The 22,935-nt window shown below is 47.0% G+C and overlaps 1 protein-coding gene across 1 annotated transcript in view; it reads right to left on the bottom strand.

Annotated features, from left to right (window-relative positions):
* Window positions 1–22,935, bottom strand: part of HSDL2 (hydroxysteroid dehydrogenase like 2) — a 53,759-nt gene that overhangs the window by 10,694 nt on the left and 20,130 nt on the right. The window contains exons 5-9 of the mRNA XM_078867786.1: window positions 22,241–22,344; window positions 20,513–20,611; window positions 19,134–19,328; window positions 13,152–13,223; window positions 10,736–10,894 (exon numbers count right to left, since the gene is read on the bottom strand). Coding sequence (XP_078723912.1) covers window positions 10,736–10,894; window positions 13,152–13,223; window positions 19,134–19,328; window positions 20,513–20,611; window positions 22,241–22,344 — 629 coding nt within the window. The remainder of the gene's footprint in view (window positions 1–10,735; window positions 10,895–13,151; window positions 13,224–19,133; window positions 19,329–20,512; window positions 20,612–22,240; window positions 22,345–22,935) is intronic.

The following is a 22,935-nucleotide window of genomic DNA, read 5'->3' as shown; positions in this document are numbered from 1 at the left end:
ATTTCCCAGGTTAACAATGAACAGCTTGTTATGTCATGTGCAACTTAACATTCAAACCATGTGTTTTGCGTGCGTGCAACTTGTCCGTGTTCTGTTTAACAACGAGTGCAGCGTTTCATTATTTCCCCGTTTAATTTTCCTCAAATCTCCCGGGCAAAATAAACTGCGTCTCAACGGCTCCCACCGGGTCTTAAGCAAAAAATGTACGTGTGTGCATCAAAGTTCGTTTTTCTCAACAAACCACCCGAATGCCAATCTGCTAAAGACGTTTTACCATGAGGTTCGTTGTGAAGCGTAGAATCACCGAGAATATTCTGGGCGGCCCAAGAGAGCGTTCCAAGAAACTTCAGCTCATGGGATAACTGCTGCATGCACCACAGAGGTAGTCACTCAGAACAAGGGACGTACCTTGTGAAAGTAAAACAGATCTATGTATGCCACTTCATCCGCATTGTTTTACAAAGACGTGCTGGAGGGAGCCAGTGTAAAACAACGATGTCTATTCAAGACACACAAGCGGACACAATTTTCCCCCTTCACATATCTGCACCTCCATAAAAACAATTTAAACATTATTTACACATTCTCAGCAGCAGCCTTAGTTCAACACAACCAACGCTGGACTGGTTTCATCATTCAGTGTCTCATCAGCAGTCAGGCGTCATTGAACTAATGCTGGAGAACTGCCAGGTATGCACAGGCAAGGACGCCCTCTGCTAGATACGGGCCCTAGTTTGACGTAAAACTTGATAATACCGAACCCGAGGCCGCCGGGCGCGTCGTCCGAGAGAATACAAATAACGAAGCAGAACATTCACGTCCACGTATCTGTCCCTCTACATGAGAAAATGAAAGAATCCTTATTTGTATACACATCCCATCAGGTTATATTTCACAGCAGCTTCTGATCCCATGTGGGCGTTTGGGAACCTGTAATGAGCCTGCAGACAGACAATGCATGGCATCGTCTCCACAAACTCCCTCATTCTCAGCGGCTTGTTGAGATGTTCCTTATTATCCCATTGGGTACAGATGTGATGAATGCACCAGGAGTACGGAACGTGCACTGTGACTACACAGCACTATGCGTATAACCGCCTGATCTATAAATATGATCTCGTGTTACTAGAAGCCCTATGCCTAATTAAAATTACAACTTAAACTGGGAAATAAACACAAGAACGTAGAGTCATACAGACGACTGCTTATATTGGCGCTGTCAGTGCTGATAACATTTAACAAGGCAGTGTAACTACAGTGGTCCATTTACACATACCCCTCTGATTTAGAATGACCCTTTTAATTTTTTCTCAAAAGGCGAACGAATACTGTGAGAGCGTTGGCTTCCGTGCGTTACGGGGGAACAGAGGAGGAAGGCTGTGGTGTACGGTGGAGATCACAGATCTGTGGCATCTCCCTCACTCACCCCGCGTCTACGCCGGGAGCAATGTGGGTGTGTGCTACGCCGCAAAGGAAGAACCATTTACAAGTTGCATCGCAAATTCTGTGACAGAGGCTCCGTACATTTTTTTGAAAGACAAAGAACAGGAGGAACCGAGGCGAGCGTGTTGCATGCAACAGGATACGATGATTATCAGCCCTGGATCACAATCTATAATTCTAGAATTCCCCCCCCGCCCCCGCTATTTCGGTGGTGTATCTATAAAATCTCGGGCTGTACTTTCACAAGAGAATGTTTCCCCCTGCAAGGCAGCTGAAAACGAACGTCCATCTATGAACCCTGACCTGTGCGTTGCACGCGTTTGAATTAAAAAGAGCGCGCACACGCACCCACGCGCGCGCGCACGCGCTGCGTGCAACTTGCACCGAGCGGTGAGCGACGCCGAGGGGGCCGGCGTGGACGGGGGGCGGCCTCCACCAGAGACGCCGAAACCGTTTCAGAAGATGGCTTCCGTCGTGCGGCCTGCCATTAGAAGTCTTTGGCCAGATGTTTATTCCAATTTAATAAAAAAAAATACATTTGAATGTATTTACGCTGCATTACGACCACAATGATTGCGAGCTCATAAATTCAGTCAAGATTTCAAGTACATGACTGTGTTATAATATTACGCTGCAGCAGTAAATATATAAAGGGGAAAAACCTATAATCAGTAAATATATACTTACGTATTTACAAACTTAAGAAGCTTGGGGTTTTGACTTAACTTGCCCACCAGTGTCGGGCGTGTGAAGTGCAAATTCTCGGCGTGTGAGACGCAACCCTGAAGCGATTCTACACGCGCAGTGCGACGTCGAGGGGAGGCGACGCTCACTGCTCTCCCAGCGATGCCGTGCACCGCAAGCTTCTTTTAAAACACTTCACGACGGTGCAGAGGTGCCCCACTGACCACCCGAGCCATCGCCACATGCACCACACGCGTGCTACGCGGCACACGCGTGTGGTGCGGCACACAGCACACGCGCACCGTACGGGGGGGAGCGGGGCGCTTCCGAGCAGATGGGTCTCACGGCGGCCGTGCGACGCACGATGCTCTGAGAGAGAAGGCAACTGTAGAGGTGCAGCCCTGCAGCTGCTCGCTCAGACCACTCCTAGCAGAAGGGCCTGCTGCAAGAGGGTAACTCCAGAGAGCGCTCGTCTCTACTGGGCATTTTGGTCTACTCTTCCACACTGGTCGGATATGTATGTGTCGTGCGTATTCGCTTTGTAATCTCAACGCAATTTTGTTCGGTGCGGTCAAAGAACGCCTAGGTTTTGTTTCCCAAGCATTCAATTTCATGAAGGATTTAAAATAAAACGTGAGCCTGTCGCTGATTAACGCATCACCCCACGCTGATCCTTGCACTGAATATTTGCAAATACAACATCCATCACGATAACAACAAATAATTAATGGGAGAATATACTGATGTTCTTCCATAAATTATTAATATATATTTAAACTATTTTGAGTTCTGCATTTCAAACATGTTCCTATCACCAAGGCACATTTACCTTTTCATGGACATTTAAAAATGCAAAATATATGATTTGCACGCAAAAACATAATATCGCGACGCATATTCATCACAATGCAAGCGCACAAATGGCACCGGCGGCACATACAGGGCCTAACAACGCGATTGTAATGAACGCCAGCGCTCTGTGAAACTGGAGCCGTGTAAACGACTGCCGTGTGTGGCCTGGGCGCGATGCAAGAAAATTAACAACCGCCGAGCGCGAGCAAGACAATGGATGCATTGTGAAGACGTAATTTTGCGTCCGACATTAATCAGAATAGCTGGCTGCTGGAGTGTGCTCTGGCAATTAAAAGACTGCATCAGAGAGAGCTGTGTTAATATTTCCATTTAACACAATTTCGTATTCATTTGCACCCCAGATTAAATGTAACCTTCTATTCATGTTGCTAAGCAACCCCCCATCTGGAAGCCAAACCGTGTATATATTCTGCAACAGAATTGGTTGGAGTTGTGTGGTTTTTACTTTCTGCCTTGCGACATTGCAATTGAAATACACGGTTATTAAACACTGCACTGGGTCTCGGATAATGATGAATACGCACAAGTCTAATTCACCGGGAAGCGGGCAAAACACCGCACATTACTTGGCAAAAAACCCAGAAATTAATGCAAACATATTAGAGAAAGAATAATTATATTTTCATGACTTCAGTTTGAGTCTATTCCAAAATCTAATCAGCCACATTGCTCATTACAGTAATGAAGTTGATAATGTAATTGTGTGCATTAATCAAATGTTGTAGCTATTATTATTTTTTGGTTTAATGCACAGAGAGAACGACAGTCATGTTCATATCAGTTGCAATAAATACAACTCTTATTATCTGCAAAATGAATTACTCCCGTTTCTGCATCTGAAAGTCAACCAGGAATGAATGTTAAATTGCAAGAGATATTATCGATGATATAGCCATTTAATCGATTCTTAATTGGTTAAAACATCACTCACTGCATGTCAACCGTGGTTGCGAATTGAACTCGGGTAGCTGGGTTAATAGCACATGCCACTAACCACTATGCCACCGCTCCTCCCGTCTAATATATCCCAGGGGTTAATACACCGAGCGACGCATCACTTCCCTCATCCCTAACACGCTCCTTCACAAGCAATGCTACACGAGAAATCAGCACGTATGCATTTATCCCTGTTATCCGCTGACCCTAAGGATTCACAGAGAAGTTAATCACAAACAAAAACGGCATTATGACTGTGATATTATAGCCACGACTAAGTATGTATTACTATTATCACTCTGCTTGTTTACCAAGGGATTCCTCAACGAGTCTTAAGATTTGTGTTCAGGCACAAGCTCGATTGAGGAATTTGAAGATAATTTTCAGCAATGGAATGTTTGGCAAACACCAGTTACATTGGTTTATTGGCTATGGGAGAAAACTGGATGACCCGGAGAAAACGCATGAAGCGGTACAAGGGGAGAACGCACAAACTCCACGCAGAAAGGCGCCCGAGTCTGGAATCGAAGCCAGGCACTTCTTGCTGAAAGGCATAAGTGTCATCACTGCGCCACCACCCTATAATCAGGCCGAGTGGTGCTGCTGTGCCGAGTACACCGTCTCACAATCGCAAGGTTTATGAATTCAAATCATCGTTGGAGGGCGGCTCAGCCTGTCATCATCTGTGCGGGGTCAGCGCAAGGAGTGCCGCACTCCCGCCGGGAAGTACGCGGCTGGCGTCTCACGGAGACAGCGGCGGCCGCCCCCCCACCCCAGCGGCGGAACCTCCAGCGCTGCCACCGTGCGGCTCGTGCGAGCGTGTGGCGAGGCTGGCACTCCGTTGTTACGTTGGTGCGACGACGTCCCTGCCGCAAGCAGCCAAGAAAGTCCAAGGGACTTGAGGCTCAAGTGAGCGGTGTTCGTCTCCTCTGTTGAGTACAACTCCTGTGTCCCTGTGCCTCCCCCGGGCAAGCAATCTAGGTGACACTGAGCTTGGCCCAAGTCACTCGTAATGATTTTCAGCAGCCATGCTCTATCCAATGCTGAATGAAGACCAATACGATGTCTCTGACTTGTGGGATGATCGATGTGTTCCTCTTTTTGTCTCTCAATGTAATCCACGCATGTAGTCCACGCATGTAATCCATGCATGCATGTCTCTCAATGTAATCCATGCATGCACTTCTCCATGCTACTTGGCACACTTTTCTCTTTTTTCTTTATTAACTTTAGTTAATTGCCGTGTTTCTGGACGTGTGGCACTGCAGGTAGTGCGCACTGATGACGTTCTTCTTCTTTAGGCACTCCGGAAAGTTGCCTTCATTATCAAGTTTAGCTTTCCAAAGGCACTCCTTTTGACGAACATAAACTTTAGTATTATAGCCAGAACTACTGCATGATCAAAGTTTTGGACGACCAAAGCAACTTTAAAAAAACGTATCTGGCCTTTCAGTGTCGGTGCACGAGGAGATGTTAGGAGTTACATGGTTAAGACCGGGAAAGCGATTGTGAACCTGAGCATAGAAGAGGGAGAGAGCAGCGTGGAGGTGATGCTGGGTGGCATGCTGGGACGCGGCGGGGCAGGGTAGGTCACCCAGAGAGCCTCGTGAGAGGCAGTCGGCGATGGACAGGGAGCACACGAGCGGTGGTGGGGACACAGTGGAGCCAGGAGTGCCAGCTGTGCTCCAGGGGCCACTTGGTTCTGCTGGGCTAGCCCACGTGGCAGTTGCATGTCAAAATTATTGTCATTTTCCATCCACCGCCCAACAGGCCAAGAATTCTGACGTAAAACTACCGCGTGGCCTAACCAAAATAAAACAAATACGGATAATTGCATTGGCTACAAAAACCTCTGACATATACCCTACGCTTGTGCTACGTGGCAGAGGGAAGCGACGTAGGGGGATGGCGGTGCCCTGGACGTCGTTCGCCATGACAATGCACCTACCCTGGTCGCGGAAGGCCGTCCTCCGCTCCGTGAAGCGATGCACCCTCGTCGTGAGGTGCGGCTGCCTAGTGCCATCTCAACGCCGACAATATTTTCGCTATAATTGGCAGAGAAGGCAGCTCAGTGCATGGTCTCGCAGGCGGGAGGCTGTAATGCGATTGGCGTTGCATTGGTGAGATCGTTCGACATTGCTTGGCTGAGCCGGCCTCAGGGCCACCCGCAGGCCCAATCTACTCCACGGCAATATCTGGCATACGGACAGCATGATGCCGACATAACAATACCGAATGGCAGCTACAATATTGACAACTGAAAAATGTGATGCAATGGGAATTTACATGAATGTAAAGTCAATATGTTGCATTCCAATTAAAATAAGCCGTTACGGGGTAGAATTTGTGTACTAATTGTGGCAAAAGGCTATGAAACAACCGCACGAAGATAACTTGGCTGAAGCCCAGGCTCGCGTTTAGAATGTGATTGATTTTTTAATTAGACTAATTGTTTCAGTGCAGCAAGTGCATCTGGCTATTGAACCAACACCACTGGCTCTGGCTCGAGTAGAATATCACGGAGCAGCACGTTACATCAAAGTCTCGCGTAAATCACATCACCGCACTCGTGCAGCCAGGACGGCTTTCCTTAATATGCCACGGGCAAGGCCGTACATCACACTAACGCACGGATAGAGCCTCGCACACCCCATCACTTCCACTTTTTAAAATCATCCTTCTCTTCTGTTATGGCAAGACAGCTTGGCTTCGTAGTGATTTGATATTTGCCATATCCACAGTTTAAGGGTTATGGGACATAAATTGCAGCCTAACAATAAACGTGGCGGCTTTGCAATATTATGACGAACACATCATCTTTACAATGACAATTATTTTTGATTTTTTTTACCATGCATTTCATAAAAATGTAATTTCACGGCAATGTACAATAAACGAGCGGCAGCCACTTACGTGCGCTATTTACGCGATCAATCACACCCGACGTGTCACCTGCTAAGGAGGAGGTGCGCGCCTGCCAGCGCACAGCCACGAGATGGTAAGGGTCGACTCGGCCCGGTGTCCGTCTACCACCACTTGGGGGTGACTCATCAGTACCTAGCCTATGCTGAGACTTGCTCCTGCCATAGACTAATGGAATGTCCACTCTCTGGATCAGGACTGCCAGTCGACACAATGGACACTCTCACTCTCCAACAGGCAATGGAGCACGCGCACACTTGAGACTTTTGCAGGATGTGCACATCGCCCCGCGCCTACGATGTTTACGCCAGCTGTTTCAAATTAAATATCACTGATTAGGAATTCCATGTTTTTCGGACAAACTGTGTAAGTCACACAAATACGTGAACAACCACATTCAAAGCAACATACTTGCCAAAATGCTGGCTCAGGGAATGACCAATGGTATTCAACAATCCATCGCTGGACGAAGGCATCCTCAAGCCATTGCCGTTTCTACGATGCGGTCCTACGATGCAACAATGCACCCAGCGCCTGCGTACGAGTTGATCTCGTAGCTCCATCTCCATGGCATGCGTCCTCTCGGGCGCGTCCCCTCCGGCTGCCACTCCGCTGTTACTCTCCTGCCCAAGCCCAAAAACTTTTCTCCACCGCCGGCCACCGTCCGCTGTGGCTGTGACGTGTCCTGCCCAAGCCCGTTTTGTCCATGTCTCTGATTCATATGTTGCAGTAGGCAATACGGACCAAGCTGTTTGTCAGCAAGGCAAAGTGCAAGAGATCGACAATATGGAACCCCAAGTCTAGACAGTCAAGTGCACGTATGGCAAGCCTTGGTTTGTGTTCAACATCAACATCAAACCTTAATTTGAATGTGTTCTTTGACTGTGGGCCAAGGCAGAGTACTTACATTTTGTTAATATCAGAGTTATATGATCACATACCTCTCCTCTGAAGGTAAAAAAAATTGCTGCCACATTGACCCAGAATTGTCTGCAGCATCAAGTCAGGAATGAGGACACTGCCGCGGTGAAGCGGTTCGCCCACTGATACAGTGAAGCGGTTCGCCCACCAGACTCGCAATCCACAGCTTGCCGGTTGCGTCTCCCCGCACAGCAGTTCAAACAAATGGGCAACTTTATTAAACACGAGCTGCCCTAAATGGGTTCGCCACAGTTAAGATGATGGGACTCTGATTACCCTCGTCTCTTCCAGGACGTCTGGAGAGCGTGGAAGAGCAGACCAAATACCCACAACAGCAGCTCTCTGTGGAGCTTCCTCTAATGGAGGCCCTTTCATCAGCAGTGGTGAGCAAGACATTGCAGGGCTGCGCCTTTGCCTTTTCCCCGGGTAACTTTGTGCACCCCGGAGCACACGTGCGAACGGTCAGCACGAAACGCCACGGCACGCGGGAAATTTTGTGATTTGTTGCGTTTCTAAAATTCGAAAACTCCGTCGTCGATTTATCAAAGGAGTAATACGAAGTGGGCAATATCACAGAGATAAAACAAAGTTGTCTCGAATTAGGTTTGGATTTGATTTTACGAAGATAGGAAAAACACATTTTCTAATATTATACCTAAGCTGTGAGTAAAAGGTTTAATATAAACTTAAAACAATATAAACTTCAAACAAAGACAGATAAAGGCCTCTTCTTCATTCTTGTTTTGGTAAATATGGGACCGGACAAATCTAAGCAGTGTTTTGAAGCGTTCATTTGAGGAATAGTTTCAGACGTCCAATCACGGACTTCAGACCAAGCTTTGAATTTGTGAAATATGAAAGAGCACTCCTTACTCATCAAAAAGGCTTGCATCAAATAACAGATATGAACCAGTATAAAACGGAAATATTCAGTTGCATTTTGTGAAGATATTGCCCGGTGTAGGAACAGGCACGGTAACGTTACATTACCCAGAACTCTACCCGTTAGTTTACCTTGAACTGAACCAGAAGATGCATTCTGAGCATTCTGGCAAATCCAGTGTGAAGATGCGCACTGCCATCCATCCCGATAACAACGGAGACATCTAGCCTCCAAACTCGGGCTAGAGGTAGCGGTGGAAACGTGCTGGCACGCGATGGGTTGCCAAAGCGACACTGCTCACAGCTCCCAACACGTGGGCCGGCACTTTAAACAAAGTTTAAGCATCGAGCAACACTGTTATGTTCGTATGTATGTTTGTATGTCTGTATGTATGTATGTCTGTATGTATGTATGTTTGTATGTTTGTATGTTTGTATGTATGTATGTTTGTATGTTTGTATGTTTGTATGTCTGTATGTATGTATGTTTGTATGTATGTATGTTTGTATGTTTGTATGTATGTATGTCTGTATGTATGTATGTTTGTATGTTTGTACGTATGTATGTTTGTATGTCTGTACGTATGTATGTTTGTATGTATGTATGGACACGTTTCAGGGGAAATGTCAGTGAACGTGGGCTGCTGCAGGGCGGATCGGTTTCGTAGCGGCGCTTCTCCGTGCACACCGAGACGGCTGGCTCGATGAGCATCTACATCTCATCTACGTCTCATCAAACAGAGTACCCCTGGGAGCACGGCCAGCTGTGCTTGTATCCAGCTGTGCTTGTATCAGAAGTCGCACATTGCCTTCCTCCCACCAGTGTAATGTAAGGGCGTGGTGCTTATAAGAGAACTGTCCCGATAGAGGGTGTGCTTATATCCAGCGTCTCCGATCCAAGACGGCGCAAGGCACCCGGCGCGCAGAGAAGAGAAGTTTCTCCGGATAGTGCCACTACAATTCTAACCAAGGAGCAAAGCCAATTCCGAATGTTTACGGTCAAACACGAGGTGCCTTTAAAAGTGCAGAAAAAGGCTGAAATCGGATCTGCTTTTAGTCTATTCGATAAAAATGGGCCATTAACATTTTAATGACCTAGAGACTACATCGAGAGATTAAAAATAATAATTGATTCGCAATACATCATTGGAAGATTCTTCTTCTTGGAAGATGACCAGTGTTGCCAAAGAAACATAATTTACCAGTTTATCAACCAGCCAAATATACAGGCCCCAACACCTATGACGCAGGCTACGTATGAGCGTCCTCCTATCAGGCTTCAACCCCGCTCAGATGGCCAATAATGTTCATGTTAGAGCCATATCGTAAGGATGAAGCAAGCACAAGACAGCCAGCCAATTAATTTGATGATGCAACAAAGCCAGTAAAATTGGGATCAGCTGTGCTGAAAAACCCGATGGCCCAAGGAGGAATTGCTTGGCAGATGGCCAGGTGGCTAAGCCCAACGCCTGAGCACGGAGCTGGAACCGCTGAAACCCGGGGTTCGAGTCCGCTTGCCAGGGCACCATTCGGAATTATGCAATGATTCTGGTTTGTGTGTATGGGTAATGAAAGCGGATTGTGTGACAACATATGCATTATATGAGGTGGATTCATAATTAGCTTTACTTGGCGATTTAAAGATGTTAGCACAACTAAAGTGTAGCCCTCGCGGATTGTAGCAGCAAGTTAATTACTTGGTCTTGCTCCATGGGCAATTCGGACCTGGGCAGCTGCCTGTGAGTGAAACAGGTTTTCAAGTTTAGAGAAATCATGGTCTCAGCCATGTTAGGAATGACCAAACCATTTGCTTAAATTAAATTTAGTGTTTCACTTAATTAGGCTTTTGTTTTCTTGCAGCGCAGCAAATCGTCCATTATCCTGAACTCCTCCCACCTTTACCAACAGGCACCAAAAGGCACGGTGAAGTACGGTCAAAATATCCTTCTCGGTCCCCCAAGGCGTGGGGAGAGGCCCTCGTCCGTCAGCGTAAACGACAAAAACGGGCGGCGTCTGTACAGTCCTGACAAGATGAAAGCGAGCCCGGAAGGAACGAGAGTATCGGTGACAATACCGGAGAGGTCGAACTGGAAGATGCCACCGGTGGACTTGACGACGTCGGCGGAAAGGAAGTGGCGGATGCGCTCGAAGGTTTTGCCGATGGGCGCTGGGCCCTCATGCTTGCCGGCCTCGCCTCCGGCCGACGTTCCGGCTCTGAATGCCGGCTTCCCACCTGAGGGCCGACAAGCACGACGGCGGTGAGGCGCGTGCGCCCCGCTCTGCTCCCGCGGCAAAGGGGGTCGACGATGGGGCGTGATTCACGCTTCCATCGTTAACACAGCGGGGCGCGACTGAAGACGTTGACGTCCAGGCTGCCTTGTGTTCTCACCGTCCTCAACGCTGGACGTCCCGCGCCGAGTTGCAGGCTCTACCAGATCAAACTGTGTCCCCCACCAACGAAACGGGGGACTAAAAAACTTAGTTGTGAGGTGGGCGATCCAAAAATGTCAAGATTATTTAAAAGAACCCTTAATTAATAAAAAAAACCCGATGTATTTTCTCCAAACGTGGTGGCCACATGCGCCATCATTAGGGATGGATGTTAAAGCGCTCCCTTGTAGAAATGTATAACTCCGAGTTCCCTCGGTAGCGAGACAGAGTTATTGTGTCCTCGCGTCAGACAAGTTAATCAGCTGCAAAAATGAGCAATCATCTCCCACCTCACAAAAACGGGCTCCTTGTGCAAGTGTTCCGTACAGCTTAATGGCGATGTATCACTCCTGTACCAACCCATTACATTTATAAGGTGGATATTGCCTTTACATAACAAGTTATCTTAACGACCAAGAACTAGGCCCACGTGGAGACACTAAGAATATCTTTCAGCCAACGACAAACAGCCAAGAGCAACAGCGAACAAGGTACTTGAAAGAAGAGGGGAGAGATAGGAAAATGAATGGCGATGCCAAACAAATACAGCATACACCGGTAGAATATGCAGAACCCTGTACAACTATTAGGAAATGATCGAAAACATTATTTAGAGAACACAAAAAAATTGAATTAGCCACGAGCGTGAAAGTAGCAAAAAGGAGATTGATGAAATGGCTGTAAAGCCTTGAGAAGAAAGATGGAACCACAACGCATGATTAGAGACAGACTCTTGAAACCAGTAGATGCATCTTAAGCAGACCTCTATAGCAATAAAAACTCCGTAGATCCCAGGAATGAAGCCATTTTTCTCATGAGCAGGAGGAAGGAGCAGATGTCGCAATTGAAGAAATAATGCCGTGTCTTTCATCTTGAAGAAACGAGCCGGTGAGATGATGCGAGGAATGATTCCCCTTCCCTCCTGCAACCTCACCGCGTGTACGGACCCAATTGCCTCCATCTCTCGCCTGATGGAAATCATTCATTATTTATTATTCTTACTCCTATTACTACTACTACGACCAAAAAAATGAATATACGCTCTCATGTATGGAAATGTGTAAAATATTTTGAGACGTAACCAGTTGGCAGGTTGACAAGAACACGCTTCACTGGTTTAAATTAATGTAATGGCAAATCGGGGGGAGGTGCACCCGTTAACATTCTCTACATTGCATTTTATTTACATTTAGATGTGCACTGCGACTTCGTACAAGGCTGCTCCAAAGAGCGAGCGACACGATCTTCAGATGCTTTATTCCACAACGAGCATTTAACACAAGTGGGCAAACTATAGAGGGCATCTGAGAAGACATTTTGTTTATAAGACGGGAAACCCGGTGAAGACACGCGGCTCAACGCTTCTCTTATCCGCGACCTGTGACCCACGACTGCCAGCATCCACAGATCAAACTCAAGCCGCATCAACTCCCATTACCCAGCGGTCAATTCTTCCTGATTTAAGACAGAATTGCTAATAAAAGAGCTTACGTGTAACTAACTTCGGCCGGTGATAAAGTCATCTTATTATGACCCGTGGGATCTGCGGATAGAGGTTATGTGAATGAAAAAAGTGCACGCTTCCATGCTCGTATCATGAGCGTAACAATAGATTGATTGATGCACCATCACGCCCCTAATATGAGAAGAGAGATTGTGGTTGATGAATAAGCAAACCGGTGGCAAAGAGGTGTTGTCCTTACATCATCAGAATGATGTGCAGGTGGTATACACTACAGGCACATCGTGTGCGTGAGACTCACTCGCGCGCGCACACACATGATGAATGTACAATTAGCAGCCTCCTGCTGCTGCTCCCTTCAACGGAGGAGAATTTCAACGCTCCGAGGCGGCGCAATAATAAATTAGCCCGCTTCGTTGTGCGTCGCGTGGCGGTCATTTTCCACGTCAGCAGACGCTGCGCCTCATCTCTCTCCCAGCGCGGTTAGGCAAGAGAGGCAGCCATGCGAGAAGAGGCTGTGACACGGCGTAAAAGCCGCGGTTAAAATGTCAACCGGTGTCTTTAATGAGGCGGCGGCGGCGAGGGTGGAGAGACGCACCGTACTCCTCCATCTTCTTCACCAAGTCCTCGGGCTCCTCGTCGAGGAAAAAGTCGGGCAGCAGCGGGTGGCCTGCGGGTCGCAGATCGCAACGATAGCCGGGTTACCCTCCACGGTCGCTCTCCTGACAGCGAGCGCGTACAAGAAACCCACGAGCGTTCACCACAACGTGCCGTGACAGGCGGCCATGGGGTTGTGCTGCATTGTGGGCAATTGTAAAGGTAGAGGTGCAGCCCTGAAATGATTTGCTTATGTCACTGCTGGATAAAGGGCCTCCACCAGAGGGTTTTCTATAGAGCCCCTCCGCAGGGTGTTCTGTGCTGCTCTTCCATGCCGGCTGTATGTCGTAGAAGAGGTGGGATGACCCACACTTCACCCCAACACGTGCAATCTGCCGATCGACTGTACTGTACTATCATTTATACCCTTGGGTGGACAGAGGTGGAGGGATTTAAGAAACGTGTCTATTGTTTGTCATGGCGCGCCAGGAGAACAAACTAACCGCTTCTAGAATGTAGGTCCGGTGTGCTCGCCATTAAACCACAGCGACATACCGGCTTGTCAAGAGGGATGCAACTTAGTCATTAGATGCAAGAGGAAATGATGAATCAACATCACTTGAGTTTAATGATATCTACCAATTCAAAAGTCCAGCATGCTAACCACTAGACCACAGCAGCATTCATGTGCAATATATTACATATTGACACCTTACGATTTTCAAAATGTTGAGAACCTTAAAAGGCTATGCTATCAAGAACATTTTAATAGTACTTTTAAAGAACGTATCATTCAGTAAGAGAGTATTAAAAAGCAGACACGATAAGCTCAAAGTGGCAAACGATGTAGTCAGGATTTACGGAGAGGAGCACGGCGCTTGCTAGCGGTTGATATATAAAGAGGAGCTATAGATGGGAAAGCCAGCTGACACTACGGGATGCACGCATTCTGCCAGGAGCACACAGCGAGATGGAAACATAATTGCAAACATGACAGCAACCAGCATGGAGCCTAGCAATCAGATTCATGGCTCAGTGTTTCTCTTCTAAAGAAGTGCACCAGGCATTGACAGTGCAGCGCGAGGCATGCTGGCTGCCTACGGAGGAGTGGATGTTGCAGACATGTCTGAGTGGGTCATGAAATTTAATGGCAGCGTTGCATTAGTGGTTAGGAGCATCATGTTGTCACTCAAAAAAAACCATTACCGGGATGGAGAGAGACCCAAATAAACTGTACAAGCATGCGAGCATTACTGAACTGCGTATAAATCCCAACAGCCGTGAGCTCTTGTGAGAAATATGGAGCAAGCGGGACCGTTCAAATCGTGGTTATTTGTTTAACCGAGTGAGAATTAGTCTAATTTGCCAGTGACCTGTTTGCATGAGCCTACTTTTGTCTCGGCCTGACCCGCCACGGACACCCACAGCGAGTGGCGCCGGGAGTAAGGGCAGTCAAGCGATGTCACGGGCTCCTTGTAATAGGTCGCACGGTGTCACTTGGCTGGGGTCAGAGTGCTTCCTCATCGTGATTGTGGTTCAGCACGGCTGCCAACGACCGCGCGTTCGTCACCACGTGGGTTTGCGCAGTTGTGCTGCACGTGTTCTCCGACGGGCGTGATTCTACACAATGTCCGGCATTTCGCTTCACGTCCTGGGAGCTGCTCACCCTCGTTACCCTCCTCCAAAACCTTTCTGAAGAAGCTCCCAGCACGCGGAGCAAAACGTCGGACATCGTGATGAACAAAGCCTCGTACAAGTAGGAAACGCATCGGAGAGCTCTGGTACTTTAGACGTTGTAACTGCATAGAATTATCATAATGATAATCCACAAGGACACGTGAAGAAAGCTGCATTGCGTATATTAACAGCTTCCAACATTCGCATACTGGCTGCGTAGCTCTCGGCAGCAGCATTAACACATTTATGAGTCCGTGTCCAAAGTTCTGTTCATATTCCATTCCACCCTTTACACGCGAGGGTCCCACTGGATTAAAACAATATGCATTACCATGTACATTAGCTTGCCTCGTGCTCCCTGCCACAATCTAACTTTAAACCCACTCCTATCGTTGCAATGAGGTGCCTCGACATGACAATGTATTCAGCTGCTCTGCAATATCATCCGAGTTGCCGAGCACTGTACTGGGCAAGCAAGAGTGAAGCGCTTCAATAACGATCAGTACGCAGCACCACATCCATCACCGCCACTTACCAAACATTCCACACGTTTCTTTTAGCAGTAAGGTCACAGTGTCCATTAGGGTTTCCGTCATATCATTTTTCACGATACGATATCAATTTTCACGATATAACATTTTTATTGTGAAATCCGTTTTCTGTAACTTTGTGACTGTATATTTGTTTCATTGTGTTTGTTTTGGTGCTTTGTCGTACCTCTGGTACGAATACAGAACCACAGTTCTTCAACTGCAGTAGGTAAACACAAGCATGCCAACGCCTTTAAATCATTGTAGCTTGACAATCCATAACGCTTATTACGCAGCGCACACTGCCAGTTGTGCATTAAATAATTAAACAAAGCACAACAGAATGAAATTACGACTTCATATAGCCACCACTAAGCTGTCAATTACTCCGGAAAACTGTTTTTTAAATCACTAATTTAATTATAAAAATATTTTATTTAGAACTTCAATTACTGAGTTTGTTATATTTAAGATTAGTTTGTCAGAATCATTTGTATAAAAAAGAGGAACGGTATTCACAATATAACGATATTTTGCAAAACTAACACGCGATTACCTTATATCGTACGATATATCACAGTACTGTCACTTCGTAGCCATCCTAGTGTTGATTATATGATACGTATATGACCTGTATAATCGTGTATTTCACAACGAATCCTATAAACGTCAGTGTAGCACAGAGCCAACGGGCTAGGCCCGGTTGGTTTACCCATCGCGCCCACACATCCAAACGCGTCCCTTCAGCGGGCAAGGTTACACGCAGCGCTGTTGCGGAGTCTGCGAGGCGTTCCATCGGCGGAGCATCTCACATCCGCCGACACAACGTGTCTCGTACAGTGCATTTTACGCGAGCACTTGAAGGTGAGGATCCACTGAAAGCATCGCGGAACACCGAGAGCATGAGTGTGTGCCCGCAACATGGAAACGCATGCCATTATGCGGCATGTAAAAGCATCAAACCCATCTTTGATCTCGGTTGGGGGGTGTGCAGCCCCCCCACCCTCACGCGACCACGCGGCCCCCCATCTGCAGCTCGGCTACTTTCATCCGTTTGACTCCTCGAAGGAAGTGCTGGGAGGAAGAGATGCTTCAAGCCTCACCACTGTCGGAGCTGCTCGGCAAAACTGCCTTCATGTGCGGCAGATATTTTTTTTGCAACAGGCATATGGATACAGCTTGCCTTCTGATGCACGCATCTGATCTACGGCAATACACTGTCACATAGCTGATGTCCGATCACACAAAACCGCGTTGCGCATTTGTACCGACCCGATAACGCTCTTCATGTTTCATTCTTTTTAAACAAATGCATCTTCCTCCCAGAATTATTTTGAACGTTTGACATTTTGTCCTGAGCCGACATGTCCCTGGCAGGGTGTCAACCCCCCCGTGATACAGAACGGCCGTGCAGTGCCTTGCTCGGTGTCCCTGGGGGCGCTGTCACCGAGTGTGATGGAGCAGCATGCTCCTGCCTGGCTTCACGAGCCTCGGGCCTCAATGGTAATCTTAAGGGACACGTCGTCAGGCGCCACGAGTCTTGAGAACAAAGCTTTAATGGGAGCGATTAAAATTTTGTTCGCCAGTAATTACATCTGGCATCAACAGGCGATAACTCTGGCTGCCGCCTGATGAGGCTGGTTGTAATTACTGGCGAAACGTCATACTCGAATTTTAAATGTTGTGGGTTTACTCTCCAACACACCGGTACTAGTAACGAATTGGCATGTTTTGTTCACGTGACAAACCTTACTAATTGGCTGTATTGGGTGGTCGCGGGTTTATCGACGCATTCATATTTTCACGATCTAACCCAAAAACCTATATTATGGATCGTATTCTTTTGTTGCTGTGTATAGTATACAGTGTCATGTATCCGACTGTCTGATAGCTTTAATAATTATGTTGTGCTGTGATGAATAATTTTTACTGATGGAATTCAGGAATGTTCCTTCACTTACTGTTCCGAAATAAAATCAATGACCATTCGGGAAAGTCCCTGAACCTTGCATGGAACGCAGTGAACCTTCAAGCAGAATAATTCTGTATTCTGCTTGGAACAACAGCGGAACATTTCTGCCAATCATTTGGTTGAAATCGCTCCTTATTAATTTAAATGTTGAGTCACCCCCTAAATTGTGGTTTCCCAGCTGTGGCTCTCACACGTGGCATCACGTAGCGGCTGCCTTGCCCCGTCTAAACACAGCCGGGAGGGGATCCCAGGTGCGTGGCAGTGCGGACGAGTTCAACGCGCCACACAGTCCAACCGTAGTGACGATGCCATCGCTACGCTCTACAGAAGCACTCTTCTCATTAGCAAGGCTCTAAACTCAAGTCGGGACCTCCTCGGCATCCAGCTACAGCCAGCAAGCAATTGGACTGTTGGGTTGCCGTCGTGCAAGAGCAGCTTACACGGGATTCAGCTTCATCCCGCAGCGCAGCTCCCCGCCGTGTTGCCGTGCTGCCGTGCTGTACCGCGTTACTTTCTCCCATTATCAAAACGATCTGAAAATTTTAAAAAGGGTCGAAAATTGTCCTTAAACATCCCAAATCAGATTTTTCTTTCATCCAAAACTCATCTGGCGCATGTAAATGGACTCAAAGTGAAACATCACAACCAGCTGTTACACAGCTGCTGCTGCTGCAGCCGAAGAGCACCTCCCTCGCTCAGCACCATTGACAAACGAGAAATCATTAAGGGGTGACTTGTGACATTTATCTTGGGGCCCGCATATTCATTGGCAGAAATATTAAACATTCAACATCTTTATAAAATCATACAAAGCAGGCTGCCAATTAGATGCGTTAAATCTTCAATATTTGCTCTGGTAATTGACAGCGATGACAGACACCGCGGGCAACACCCACCAAGGCCGGGTGATTGAGTGACTCATCTTCCCAACGATGAACGGCTGTTGTGAATGGTTTTAATTAAGAAAAAAAATACACCTGTTATACCGGTTCCGCGAGTAAATATAAGCACGTGCAGCTGTTAATGTTAATAAATCAACGATGTTAACACTTGTGTCGATAAAAACACTTGTATTGCATCATCAATCCATATTATGCGAGTGAAAATATTCAAGAAGTGTTCACCAGCATCAGTTTCCTTGATGACATGCCGGAAGTTTTACTTGAAAGACCGTGCTAATAATGTAACTGGCAAGTTATTGAAGCCATTGCATCAACAGCGTGGTCCGTGCAGTCCCTAAACGTGTGTTGCTCACACACGGCAGCTGTGAGAGCCACGTGTCCGTACATCACCGCACCGGTGAGCGCAAGCTGGTGAGGGTGGTGAGGGTGGTGGACCGCCGCCTGCAAACCGGCACTGTGGATGTCAGGGTTGGTGGATCGCACGAATTTGTGAAACTCCTTCCTTTCCTACTCTTTGGTTTTTTCGGTAAAGTCACGAGGTCACCGTCTCCTGGCTTGCCAGGGTATGATGGCAGTATAGAATGTAGCACAGCCCCACGTGTGCTCCCCCTGTTCTGGGTCTCCTCTAGGCTCTTCTCATAGCTAAAACAACATACAAGGTAAACTGGTATTGGACCAACATCCAAATTCTGAAGAAGACCTGTAAATTATGGAATTGGGATTACACATAGCAGATGCAACATCGCCCCTCTACTGCGAAACAAAAAAAACACTTTTGCAGGATCATCCTCAAAAGTCTTGAGAAATAGTGAGGCTGTCATGGGTAAACAAGCATCATCATCACCATCACAACCATAATAGAATAACGATACGTCGTCCGGTGGTAGAGAGGCTCACGGTACCTGGTGACATGTGGTATATGTCGAGGTTGGTGATGCCCTCTTTCATGAGGATATCCTCGTCAATGACGAAGTTCCCGGTGAAACTCGTCGGCTTGCACAGGATGGCGTAGGCGGCGTCCGCCATGATGTCTGGCTTGCGGCACTGGTTGGCCATGCCAGACCCGGCCAGCATTTCCATCGCCGCCGTGTGGATTGCTAAACGGCGAGAGGCGACGTCATCAGCCCAGCGTGGATGCGATTATTCTTATTATACGTAAGCAGGCAAATACGCCTACATCCAGAAAATCTGTCACACCACATAAAATAACTTATTTCCAGATCCTATCGGCCATATGGCCTTCTGGGAGCAACATTGGTTTAATAAAAGTTCACTCTGGACTGGCTTCGATCTTCAGTGTCTCATTGGCAGAATGAAGCCAATGCTGCCCGACATTCATGGGCGAGGGCTCCTAATAGATCTATCAGACCACTGCGTATCGCAGTAGTTCGCAGAAAACTATTGACAGGGAAATAATTACACGTGGACTTTCCACCTTTTGTTTCTATTATTGCTTTTTTACATAATCCATTAATAGGTATTTAAACTGATTGGCAATTCTAAAAGGTTAGCAAGTCTTGTGGTGCACACTAGTGGCCAGACACATCATAGACAGAGTTAGTTATTCTTATAAATGTCATCAAGTCCATGATACTCCCAACCTGCTAGGACGCAAGCTGGCCAAGAGACACAGTGCAGCTGTGGGTTGCAGACCACCAAACATTGCAGCTCACGAAAGACGCTACCTATTTTGCCAACCGACCGTCGCGAACCCATTCGTACAGCAGGGTGGACACAGAGACGGGGCGTGGAATTAAATAAAACATGCACCGCCGTACGGGAGATCAAACCGGCCGCCTCTGGATGCAAGTCCAGTGCCCTGACCATGACACCACCATGGTAGCACCCCTGCTGTCAAGGGGCGTGTTGGTTTACATGGAGAGAAAATGATGACTCAGCTTCACTCGAGTTTAATATCTAAAAAACGATGCGAACACTTTACATTTCAGTTGTGTTGTGGTAAGGGATGAGAGTGGTTGTGGATGGGGAGGGGAAGAACAATTACCCATGAAAAAGTCACCCCAAGGCAAAGGGTTCCTTCTGTGAATGTGCACAGTCAGCGCGGTGTGGACTCGTGCTAATTCATCCCCTGGGTACGTGCTCCCTGATGCCTTTGGAGTGCAGCAGGGCAGTGGGATGGTTGGGATGCGATGCATTGTAATGCGCTTTGAGTTGCTGCATCTTTTAAGCCAGCTCCACTAAAGCATGCAAATCCCTGTCCTTAACGGACATAATGAGTGGGAATGACATCACAAAAATATCACAAAGGTGCAGTGCTCACCTGTTTTAGGCCACAGGGCATTGACGGCAATTTCACTGCGGAATTCCTCAGCCATGCCCAGCACACACATGGACATGCCGTACTTTGCCATCGTGTAAGCTGCAACACAGTTTTGCATGGACATTACACAGAAAGCAATACGAGTTTGTAACATTGCATCAACATTGTCATCATTCATTCTTTATACCACGACTCCCTTGCAGTACATCTCAAAGTGCCAACAGCACAAAAGGCATTACCGTCACACCATCAACCACACCTCAACAATCGTTACCAAACTCAAGCCCAAATGTCAAAAGACAAAAACAGGGCGATAATACATTTTTAGAAGGCCCTGAGCCGGTGATGGAAGCTCCTCGTTCCCGTGACAGGGAGCAGTCGCTCCCGAGGGCAGCTGGTGGTGGGATTTGATTTGCTCGAGTGCCCGATGGATGACGAGGTGAGATCAACGCTGCCGGGATTTGAAGTTGCAACCTTTCGCTTGCAGCGGCACGGCTTCGCCGGACTGTTTCACGGAAACCAGCGACGGGAATTTATTCTCAATTACAATTTTTGTCAATATGATCCGAATAAACATTGCGCGTCGAAAAATGTAAGCTGTGATGAGGCAAGCAACAGAGCAATACAATTAGACTTTGTTGTGCGTTTTTAAGTATACTCAAAAAGCCGTTAGGTGTGTTTCCTGTCGTGTTAATTGAGGTGTTAGGCTCGGAAGAAATGCAAACGCTTGCTAAATGGCCTTTAGGTAATCCAGGAGGAGACACTGTGAATCAAGTTATTACATGTGGAAGTAGCTTCCACATGTCGCCCCGCATGCCACTGCGATGGTCGTGCAGGGTGGCAGGTTCTACTTTGGTGGGGGGGGGTTACGTTTATTTATGTTCATGTTTCAATAAAGTGAAACTAATTCATTTTTCATATACGGTAGCATTACCGCATGTTGTGAAACTGCACCGGCGCTTATTTTGGCGCGTGTGTGCGTGGGCACAATCGAGTGCGTGTCGTCTTGCAGACCTCGTCCCAACCGTTTTTCATCCAAGAAAGGCTGCAAGGCCTTAAAGCAAGTATCAGTCACAAGGCCTGGTGTGATACAATAACGATACTAGAAGACATGGAGCAGTCTGCCCAAGAGCGATCTTTGCCTATACAGTATACAGCCAAAGCAGGCCTGGCAAATATTAATATCAGCACCTGTAAATCTTACAACCTCCTTCCTTGATAAGTATCTACACCTTGGGAGTATACCAGGCTTCGGTGCATGATGCGTTATTCAGCGTGTCGATCGGTGGTTATTCAGGCTGGTGATGTGCTCTTTCTCTTCAATAAAAACAACAACCAGTATCCAAACATGCAGCAAACTACTTCCTGTAGTAGAGAATCTAGTTAATGGCATTGAGGACCAATTCATGTGATGCAGTAACGTCGGGTGAGTTTTCTTAACAAGAAGTCATGTTAAAACTATTGCACAATCTAAGTCCTTTGAATAAGGATCCAAAATTATCGTTAAAGATCTAAAATCATACTGAAGAGGAGGCTCTATGCGGAGGCTCACTAACGAACCAGCGATGTATCGTGCGTGATTTAATCCTCTTACATTGCAAGTTGTTACCCACAAACTCATTAGCAATGAACACGTGTGTATGTCTACCAGATGGCCGTGCTTCAGAGCGAGCGGTTAGGCTGGCTGAGCCGCACAATGTCAGGCACTTGTCAGCGTGCGCAACTCACCGCAGTGGTTCTTGAACCACACGGGATTCATGTTGATGGGGGGGCTGATGTTCAGGATGTGCGGGTTTTTGCTCTTCTTCAGGTAGGGGATGCACACCTTGGACCTGCACAGGAAGCAGACGTTACAGCAAGGACAACTCCACGTCAAGAGACCCACAAAACGTGAAACTCGGCAATCTGAAAACAGGCGACAAAGCGTTATATGTACGTACGTTGAACTTCCTTCGCACCATACGTAACCAACCGTGCTAATCGGAGGTACGGGGGAAGAACAACAAACTAAACACAAAAAACTATTCTGAAGAAATTAGTTTTCAATCTAGATTTAAAAGCGTTGAGACGCAGGAAGCTCTCTTGCAGTAGGGAACTGGCCAAAAGCCCCGCAGAATTGCAACTTATGGCACACAGTACGTGACAAGATAAAACAAGGCTGTAAATAAAATCTAAAGACTTGTGAACTAAAGTATGGTACTGTACTGGATATAAACCTGGAGCTAAAACTGTAAGTCGTGAAGATTAAAGTCAAGGGATTCATTAATCTCTTAAAAAAATGTATAAGCTAAAAGCACATGACAGCCTATTGACAGGCAAATAAATTTATATTCAGTAGATCTCAGGAACATGCAAGGATCAGGTTTCAGGACACCAATTCTAATACTCCCATAAGATGTTCCAAATATGCCCATGAAAAAAAC

Source organism: Lampetra fluviatilis, chromosome 24, assembly GCF_964198595.1.
Source record: "Lampetra fluviatilis chromosome 24, kcLamFluv1.1, whole genome shotgun sequence".
In the NCBI taxonomy this organism is placed as follows: Eukaryota; Metazoa; Chordata; class Hyperoartia; order Petromyzontiformes; family Petromyzontidae; genus Lampetra; species Lampetra fluviatilis.
Note: the sequence above shows the minus strand (reverse complement) of the source record. Positions and strands in the feature narration are given on the sequence as shown.